Source organism: Lupinus angustifolius, chromosome LG05 (assembly GCF_001865875.1).
Source record: "Lupinus angustifolius cultivar Tanjil chromosome LG05, LupAngTanjil_v1.0, whole genome shotgun sequence".
Taxonomy (NCBI): Eukaryota; Viridiplantae; Streptophyta; class Magnoliopsida; order Fabales; family Fabaceae; genus Lupinus; species Lupinus angustifolius.
Window position 1 is genome coordinate 3150695 of NC_032013.1, and position 10333 is coordinate 3161027.

The 10333-nt window shown below is 30.2% G+C and overlaps 2 protein-coding genes across 6 annotated transcripts; both read right to left on the reverse strand.

The window, feature by feature from the left end:
* Positions 327–2733, reverse strand: LOC109347490 (cysteine-rich and transmembrane domain-containing protein B-like). Of its 4 annotated transcripts, XR_002107607.1 has the most exons (4): positions 2624–2703; positions 2052–2345; positions 536–640; positions 327–470 (listed from the first exon to the last, which is right to left on the reverse strand). XR_002107607.1 is itself a non-coding variant. In XM_019587372.1 (3 exons), exons 1-3 carry the CDS (start codon positions 2665–2667, stop codon positions 586–588), a joined length of 384 nt encoding a protein of 127 aa, XP_019442917.1. In that variant the 5' UTR covers positions 2668–2733; the 3' UTR covers positions 327–585. The 4 variants fall into 4 exon arrangements, 3 of the variants coding, with proteins under 3 accessions (XP_019442917.1, XP_019442916.1, XP_019442915.1); XM_019587372.1 differs by having other exon boundaries at positions 327–640; positions 2052–2334; positions 2622–2733; XM_019587371.1 differs by having other exon boundaries at positions 327–640; positions 2052–2342; positions 2624–2728.
* On the reverse strand, positions 6044–8675 carry LOC109347491 (translocon-associated protein subunit beta-like). 2 transcript variants are annotated; one of them, XM_019587373.1, is made up of 6 exons: positions 8415–8674; positions 7396–7494; positions 6909–7017; positions 6756–6827; positions 6621–6626; positions 6044–6329 (listed from the first exon to the last, which is right to left on the reverse strand). In XM_019587373.1, the coding sequence occupies exons 1-6, from the start codon at positions 8600–8602 to the stop codon at positions 6213–6215; spliced, it is 591 nt and encodes a 196-aa protein (XP_019442918.1). In that variant the 5' UTR covers positions 8603–8674; the 3' UTR covers positions 6044–6212. The 2 variants fall into 2 exon arrangements, with proteins under 2 accessions (XP_019442918.1, XP_019442919.1); XM_019587374.1 differs by lacking the exon at positions 6621–6626 and having other exon boundaries at positions 8415–8675.

A 10333-nucleotide genomic window follows, 5' to 3' on the forward strand; every position in this document is an offset into this window, starting at 1 on the left:
CCTCTCTACCCTATGACTTTGGTAAGTGTGTCACTCTTTACGCTAAATATCTCTATAATATTTTATTTACTTAGAAGAGAGCTCCAACTACGAACCTGTGACACTTAGCAACTTGTAGTCACATACATTTCATTTAGTCATTACCACTAAGTTACTTCAAATGATATCAGTTAATAAATGCATGGAACAAAATTATCTAATCCTAATTTCATTGTCCTTCCTAGTCCTCCAGGAAAAAATGACCATAGTTATTATAAGTATAAACTGATGATAATAATATTGATTTGTAAAGATGACAATAACATAACATAACATTATTATAAATATATTACCATATCATTGGTTGCTATACCAATGAAAGAACCAGTTTCAATAGTATTCATAAAAAGAAACTTTCAAAGACCAAATCATACAACCTACCAACAACACAGTATTTTGGGTTTATAGGGAAAGACCAAAAGCTACAAGAATAACACAGACTTATGAATGCACTATAAACCACAAATTGGAGCAAGGTTTGTGTAGAAAGCTAGAACAAGTGCACCAAACTGAAGAAAGGACTTTATTTGTTGTTGAATATGATAATCAAAAACAGCAACAACACTCCTCTAGCACACAACAGCAACAAAGAGCTGCCAAACTGCATAGGTAAATGGATGAATCTTGATCTTTAAGTAAACATTATATAAATAAGCATGAGGTATATAGAATATTGAGACAAAGATTTCATGCAACTCTTTATTTCAACTTACAAAAAGTTGATGTCTCAAATTGAAATAAAAAAAGTTTCTATAGGAAACTATTAGGCCATAGATGATTTCTGCACATTAAGGAAGTGGCAATGAAAAGCAATATTTTTTATGCTCCCTTCAATAATTTTATGACTTCTAGTGGCATCAATATGCTTGCCCTCATAAACAACAACAAAAGGGTATTCTTAATCTAAACATCTTCATATCATTGAAACTACACAATTTGTTTACTAAGTGACAATTGACAGATATTTTCACTAAATCTCTTGGAGGTCCAATAAATAATATCATATATATGTGACAAACTGGATGTATTCAACATATATACGCCAACTTGAAAGGGAGTATTTATATTCTTGACATTAATTAGATGATATTGTATTTATTATATTAGGTATGTTTCTTATGATTTTGTTCTCCTAAAGGTAAGGGATTCTCATATTATAAATACAAATTGGTTGACTGCACAATACACTAAGCAATTAAGTTAAACAGTTTTTCCTTTTCAATTGATTTGCTAAGCCAGTCAACAATAGAAATTGGCATATCAAAGCAATGCTTATGATTAAAAAAATCAACTTATAAATCAAATACGAATGTGTTAGGGTCATCAACTTGGAAGCATGAATACAATACAAGACACATATATGATATGACATAAGTACAGAGATATGATACATTTTAAAAAATTCTAAGATACAAAGATTACATTGTCATTATATTATTCAATATTCATTTTCAATTATCATTGACTTTAAAATAGAAAAAAAATTTAATACAAATAAAATATGAATAATACACTAACTATGTATAAATCTTTATACTACCATGCATACATATTACACTCATTTGTCATACAAGATATAAACTTAATATACAATCACAAATTTTAAACTATAAAAGAAGCCACTTTTTATATATACATAATAAAATGTTAACTTGTGAAATTGCTATCTATTTTCCTAGTCCATGTTAAATTTATTAATACCAACAATGCAGTGATCTAATAATATAAGACTTGTTGGATACTCAAATAGATTAAAAGGTTAAAAGTTCAATCACTTAGAATTTGTACCCTAAAAAGATCAATTCTGTACCATAAGATAAGGAATACTCTTAATCATACAACAAAATCTGTTCACCAAGTAGTTGATGGCTTAACCAATGTTTTCATGTCCAAAATAGGAATTCTCAATATCTTCACCCGGTTTTGTAATTAGTAGAATCACTTATTCAATTAAGCTACTTAGATAAAAAAAGATTAACTTTTCAGAACCGTGAAAGAAAGAAAAAGCGTACCATCCTCTCAAGAATGAAAAGCAACACACGTCGTCATCATCATGATGGTGATGGTGGTGGTGATGATCATCGTGATGATGGTGGTTAAAATGGGGTTGAGGCTGTGGAGGTGGATACCCATTATTGAAATAACCTTGGTACCCATGCTGACGGTGATGCTGTGGAGGCAGTGGAGGAGGGTACCCGGTATAGCCAGGTGGTGGAGGCGGAGGAGGGTACCCTTCATGCGGCGGACCTGATGGGTAACCCGGTTGCGGTGGTGGGTAAGGAGGAGATCCATACCCTGTAGCAATAAATAATTCAATTCATCAATCTCATAAAAAATGAAGAAAAAATCAAGAATTGGATTGAAATTTTTGGTACACCACTGGTACCCTATAAGAAAGGAATCATTTTTTAAATGTGTGACTGTTCTTCTTAACAAATATCTCTTCTGATTTTTTGGTCATCCGATCTAGTGAACCTTACAATACTTTGGGATTGAAATTGAAATTGAAAGAAAGAGGGAAATGATATATAAAGGATGAGAATTAATATTATGTTGTTAATTTAGTGTTTGAATTGAAGTACCTGGAGGAGGGTATGGTTCTTGTGGTGCTCGTTCGAAATTACTCATTTGACTCTTCACTATGATTGAAATTGTAAAGAATTGGGATTTTGAGAAGACAAGACAGATTTATAGATGAAGTTTCTGTTTCCAATAATCTCATGCCACGTCTCCATAAGAGTTAGATCTTTCTTTTTACAATCACTTTTGACGGATAGATTCACTGTCACTTACTAAAAATGAGATTTGTTGAAAGAGATAATTATATATTTGAAAGTGATTAATTATTTATCTAAAAATGTAAAACAAATATTTGATAGTATTAAAAAAGGTATATATTTATTATTGGAGTGAATATTTTTGGTGTGTATTAATTTGATTCCCAAACAAGTAAAATTCTAAATTAGCATATCATGAATGTGAGTCAGCTAAAAAAAGAGACTAATTTGATGTTTTTTAAATGATTTTAAGTTTTGCAATTTTTTAGAAATCAGTAAACATTAAAATTTTGAATTACCAAAATAGTTCTCCACTGTTATTATTAAGAGTAAAAAAGATAGATCTATTTTATTTCATTTAATATGTATTGCAATTCAATCTACTAAATACTTTGATGGCTGATTTACATTATTCTAATATATTTACTTTTGTAGACACGTTTATATTTAAGAAGTCTAATATGATAGTTTATAGCTATCAAAGTTTATTTTTGGTGGAAAGGTGTATTACAGTTGTGATATGCTGTTGAAAGGAGGGAAGACATTACTATATGCGATGGAGTACGATAAACCGATATATCTGTATCTATATCTATACTATGATAAAGAGAAAACATAATATAATTATTATTATAGTGTAAGTTTTGCTTTCCTATTTTGCCTTTAATACTTTTTAATTTCTACAAAAAAAAACATTATAATTATGTGTAATCAACACCAACATATTAGCCATCATCTTACCTTATCTATACTAGTATTAATAAAAAGAAAGGGAAAGAAAAACGATGGAGAGAAAATGAGTAGATTATTCTCGTTTTTTGAAGGGAAAAGACCAACAATATTATAACGAAAACTAGCACAATTATTAGATAAGAATCAAAATAAATCTTTTTTATAAAAATTAGCGTGCCGATGAGTAATCTGTATTTATCGACTCACATTCTTATTTTCTATTATTAAGTATTAACTTTTATATATTTCATTTTAGAGAATTATATCACATTTTTTGTATTAAGTATACATAATATTATAAATTTTGTGATAGAAATATGAAAATGAATTGTGTTATTATTAAAAATTATATTATTAGTTTGATATTTTATGACCATATTTTGAATTCAATTATTGCAAAATTATTTACGATGTGTATGTTACAAAATTATTTGCAACTTGTATGTTACAAAATTATTTGCAACTTGTATGTTACAAAGGCAAACATAAAAACATTTATATATAATAAAGAGAAAAATTGGAACATAGAAATACCATATGTTCAATTACATATTTGTCTTTTAATCATGTTTTGACTTTATATATTAGTATAGATAAATGAGCAAAATAAATTCAAAAACATAAAGGACTAACAACTTTGAAATAAGATAAAATACCAAAAGACATTAGGCTTCATTAAAACATACATGTTGTGATAGATGAAAATTGGATGAAGAAAGATGGATATGTTTACATCTTTCCCACTTTTAGGTAGTGTTTGGTTCATTAAATATTTATTTAAAAATTAGGGAGGAAGTATCCTAAATGTTGTTATATTTTTGGTATCTTAGTAGTGAAGAAGACTAAATTTGGATTCACATATTTTTAGACAGGAATGTCATTCCCATGTATCACATTAGCAATGTTAGGTTGGCAAAGTAGAGTTTGATAGGGAATTTGGGTATCATGGTGTCACTTCTCTTCTAAGTGGCTTACTAGACTTGCTCTAAATGATTTATATGAGGTTTTTATGTGATGTTTTTAGTATTTGTTAGTTTCTTTTTTTGTTTTGATAGTTGAGCTTAGGCTCTATCGCATGTATTGTCCCATAACACTCCATGTATCATTATTTTATGATTGATCAAAAAAATATAAATAAGTTAAAAATTTAATCATTAAGTATTTTTCTGACATTAAAATACATCTATATTTCATTTTGAGCATCTCACGTGATAATGTCCTCCTTCTATTGTCACTTCTAAACAGGAGGAAATGTCGGTGATGTTCTTTGGCGTTTGTGATTGTGAAATGTGTAATTGCAAATTAAAATATAACATGTGTTGTGCTTTTATTAAAAAAAACACTAAAAATATCCCAAAAAACAATACCTAAGTTTTATCCTTGATGAGAACTATGCATATTTGATCATTCATTAATCTTAAGCCCATTAACTTAGATACCTAGTGAAGGTGTATAGTGAGACCAACCTCCTAGATATTTAGTTATTTTTGGTAGATATGTCACATCCCTTTCCTTTAGACCATGTTTAGGACTTTTAGGGGAATGAAATGAAAAGGGAAAAAATATTCATTTCTTCATCCCAAATTAGATGGGAAATAATTTCAAAGATTGGGGAGAAAAGTTTCATTCCATTGATAAAACAACTCTCAAACAATGGAACATCTCTTTAATTATATCTATTCCATTCCATCTCCCTCTATCTAATCATTCCAAACATTCAATTAAAGTGGACTAATCATATTCCTAAAAACAAGCTACTTTAGGGGAAGTATGATGCACTTAAACTCAAAAGGTTGAGCCATAAAATCTTTCTTTAATGGAAAATGTTTCATGCCAATTGTGGGACATGCTATCCTTATTTAATTGTTTGATATAATTTGGAAATGTGTATAAAAAATTAGAAATAATAAAACTCTACTGATTTATATTTACCAATAAAACATTAGTCTAATGGTGTAAGATCTTACTAAATCCCCATATAGTCCAAAAGGTTAAGTGATTCGATTTATGTGAGCGACACTTGTTGGAAGGAATAATCACATACCCCGAAAGAAACTAGTTTCTTACCATAAGGTGAGATGATACCCTTGGTCATACCTTATGTGACCATACAAAAATATTTCCGTATTGTCTAAAAAGGAGCAATCATTTCTTCATCATATCCATATTATGAACTATTTCCCCATTATTTTTTTCTTCCTTGCATAGTTCCTATGTTTTCAGCAACTTCATGCAGATTGTGACAACCACTTTTAATAAGGAGTTCATTAATTTTTCATTTTTACACACAAGTTAGGATCTTCATCTTGTTCATGACTTTTTATAGTGCATTGCAAGACCAACAACCGAACCTTTATCTCACTAGGTATGGTCGGTTACATGGATCGAACAATACCATAATTTAAAACAATGCATAGTATAAACACTTCAAAAAGAGGCATTGAATTTGGCTGGAAACGGAAAAGAACAAGAAAAAACAACACAATATGGCAACGGAACTTAAAGATCGTCAAAACATAAAAAACAATGCATTCAAAATAGACTCAAGATCAGATTATCCATAAGTTTAATCTGCTAGCTATGCTGCTAATAGTGAGAATTGAAAACAAGTTCAGATCTGTCATGGAATCCCTAGCCTCGACTATGCTCGAACTCATTCTTTCTCTAACGCCTCTTCTTGCTTCCTTTCGCGCTTGATTTTGAGGGAGAAATTATCAATTGCACAAACAGAACAACGATCAAGAACACTGAGACTATAGGTCCAAACTTATGCAACAACCTCTGCGGAAAATAGATGTTTGAGATTAAGGTAATGACATCAGAATATGATGTAACACTTTAAAGCAATATATAAGCTATGCTTTTCCTCAATGATAGTCAAAAGTACAGAAAACACACGAACTTTAATTTTTGTGCTAGACACACAATACAACTTATTGAATCAACTATTCCGAGAATCGATAAATTTGTAACAAAAAGGTGAATGAGATCAACTTTGGTACACAATGTTTTGATTCATGATATGCAAATTAAAGATTGCTATGACAAAGAGAATAAAAGAATTGTTCATACCTTAGCCTGAGAATTCCGGGGTCCAAGAAAAGATGATTACATGAAAACAAAAAAAACCATTACATCAATCAACACAAGCAATGGTCATGTAAATTGAGATTGATTCATATAATTGGAGCTGCACGGAAAACATACCCATTCAAACTTCTTCTCAGGAACTCTATCACCAAGAATATCTAATGGTTTTATGGGATTTGAGTATGCCTCCTAACAAAAACAAAGTATTAAGTTAATAAAACTTTCCGCATCAGAAACGATTGTAAGTAGCAGCGCCGATAGATAATAAACCTGTAAATCAGCCTTTGTGGCGACACGAAACTTAACGATAGCTGGTTCACCAGAAAATGCTCCCTTTTCTTTGGACTCCAATTCGAATGTGTTGGAGAGAACACCACCACTGAAAATAGCATCATTTATTCGTATAAAGATAGTGATAAAAATGCAACTACGAAGAAATCGGTGCAGAGCCGTGATTCAAATTGCAGACCGCATCACGAGATACGGACGCAATATTGCAATTACGATGACCGCCGAAACTGTATCACACCGCAATTGCAGTGTGACACCGAATCACAATGATGTGACCGTATCAGGCTGCAACGCAACCACATCGATTTCGAGAATATTTTTTTACTCACAAAATAATTCACACCACAACACCTGCAATTCGCATCGCAATAGCCACAATGACCACAATCGCAGCAACCGCAACCATAATCACAACCGCAATTTAAAACACTGAGTAGTAAAATGTAATGAGTAATATGAAACTCACGCATCAAGCTTTTCCCAAGACTTTGAAGTGCTTCCGCTGATTAGCTTAAAAGCCTCATTTGGCCAATTCTCATCAGCTAGACTTATGTCATATGCAGTCCTTTCATTATAAAAAAAGAGTAAGTACACTACAAATCATATGAAAAAATTAACAGGTAATCTAGAAAGATAGAAAAGAAAAGAAAACTTCATGATATGATATTCTCTTTCTGATTCATAACATAAGTCATAAGGTAATTAAATCAAAGATTAAACTTGAGTCATAGGAGACATAAATTAAGTGAAAGATCACCAACTTTTGATGTAAATTCATTCTCAGATTGTCACTTATATCACTATGTTTATATGTCACTCCACATTAATAATTTATTTTTGTACAACTCTACCTCATTAAAACTCAAAAGTAATCCTCTTAATTCTTAAGATAAAACCTAGGAGAAACTAGCTAACTTCATATTGTTGGGAAAACATGACGATGACTATCAGATCGGATCGCAACCTGGAAGCCTCCAACTATCATAGAGTTTCATTGTTACTGGGACATGGGAAGAGTGAAGAGTTATAAGTGATATACCATGTCTTGGACCAAAACCTTAAGACAATGATCTCATGGGTCTTTTACACTTATAAACTCTTTCGTTCATCCCCTTTAACCCCTCATATCTAATGTGAGATTTTACACTTGAATAAACTCAAAAGTTACAATGTAGTGTTATGAAAGAGAATGAAAGATGCAAATTATTTATATTGATCAATTTTATCTTCCTAGTTAATCAAAGATTACCCTTTTCATCAACTTCTTAAAAGCACTTTTTTTACGTTCATCAGCACATAAAAAACAAACCAAGAAATTCATAAAATTGAATAACAAAAAGAAAAACTCAAAATCTATCAACCAAACAAGGCATGCAAGAAAATGAAACAATTGGGATATATAACCCATTTCAAATCTAAAAAAATAACAATAAAATGAAACATATCAATAAGATAATAATGAAGAAGAAAGAAAAGATGATATACGAGGTTCCTTGGTTATAGATATCAATGGTGACAGAAAATCCTTCAGTTCCAGATTTGAGTTTGTTGATGGTGGCTTTCTTGTGAACAACGATGAAAGGAACATCTGAATCTTTAGCATGAGAGGAGCATAGTAAGAATGAAGCTATGAGTGCTAAAGCAATAAGAGTTTTTGACATAAAATCCGCCATTGGAGAAAGGAAGAATCAATGGAGAATTAGAGAAAGTTGGTGAAATTGTGTGAGTGAGACTTGAATTTGTAGTATTTAGATTTTATAATATTAGGGATATGAGTTTGATATACTGATTATTCTCATTCACGTTTAATTATTATTCAAATTTTTATAAGTAATTAAACAAAATAATAAATAATATATTAATTGTATATAAATTTTTATGTTTTTTTATGTATTAATATCACACTCATATTTTAATACATAAAAAATCTGGTGGTCAATTGAATTTTATATAATATAAATATTTTTTGTGCTATTAATTATTATAATTCCGTTTTTAAGGATTTCAAATCTACTGGTATTTAATGTTTTTTATAATTTACTAAAAAATGATAGTACTACTTTTGAATGACTTTTTAGTGAAATATATGAAGAGAAAATTCATTCCAAATTTTCACCCAAAATTCTCAAACTTTTTTATTCATTCATTCATTATTTTGCAAAAAAAATTCCTTCCATCATTCACTATTCATTGTTGTTGGATTATATATTTTTGTAATTGCCTGTGTAACTCTATTCTATCAATTTTATTTTGGTTTTCAATTGTCTCATGTACCAAATCTTTGCCTCTTAGTAATTTTTTATATCATTCTTTTGTTGCATATATATTGATTATTTGAAGTTGTTAAGATATGTTTCATAAATACAATGTTGGTCTAATCGTGTAAGATTATTAAACTTCTAGATAGATCATAAAATCAAATATTTGATTTTTATGAACAACAATATTTATTAACAAAATAATTAGTTATTTATCTATAAGATGAAGATACAATTGGTTATATAATTTTTTTGGGATTAGTAGTATAAACAAAGTAGAAAACCAAACATTTCTCATTTGCATGTATTTGGTTGTAAATGTTTTGTTTTAAATAATGGTAAAGATAACTTACGCAAGTTTGATGAAAAAGTTGATGAGGGACTTTTCTAGGCTACTCTCTTACGAGTAAAACTTATAGAATTTTCAATAAAAGAACTTTAGTCACGGAAGAATCTGTTCATGTATCTTTTTATGAAACCAATCCTATAATAAAGGATGGGTTAACTCTTGATGAAGAGGACTTGTCAAGTTCCCTTTTAAAGGAGGATTCTTTTACCAATGCAACAACCAATACTGAGCACTTGAAAATGGATGATACTCTATCTTCTCAAGAAGAGCATATTCATTCTGATTTACCCAAAGAATGGAGAACTCATCGAGACCATCCTATTGACAACATCATTGACGATATAAGTAAGGGTGTCACTACTCATTTAAAGCTAAATGATGCTTGTTTAAACATGGCTTTCACAAGTAGAACCTTCCAAGATTGATGGTGCAGTCAAGGATGAACGCTGGATTCTTGCTATACAAGAAGAATTGAACCAATTTGAGAGAAATGAAGTTTGGGAACTTGTTCCTAGACCAGATAATAGGCATGTTATAGGAACTCGTTGGGTATTCCGTAATAAATCAGATGAAAATGGAATTATTGTTAGAAATAAAGCGAGATATGTAGCACAAGGATACATCCAGGAAGAAGGAATAGATTAAGATGAGACATTCGCTCCTATTGCTAGACTTAAGGATATTCGATTGTTACATGCATATGCATGCTCTTTAAATTTCTAGTTATATCAAATGGACGTAAAGAGTGTTTTTCTTAATGGTTATATACAAGAGGAAATGTTTGTAGAACAACTTCT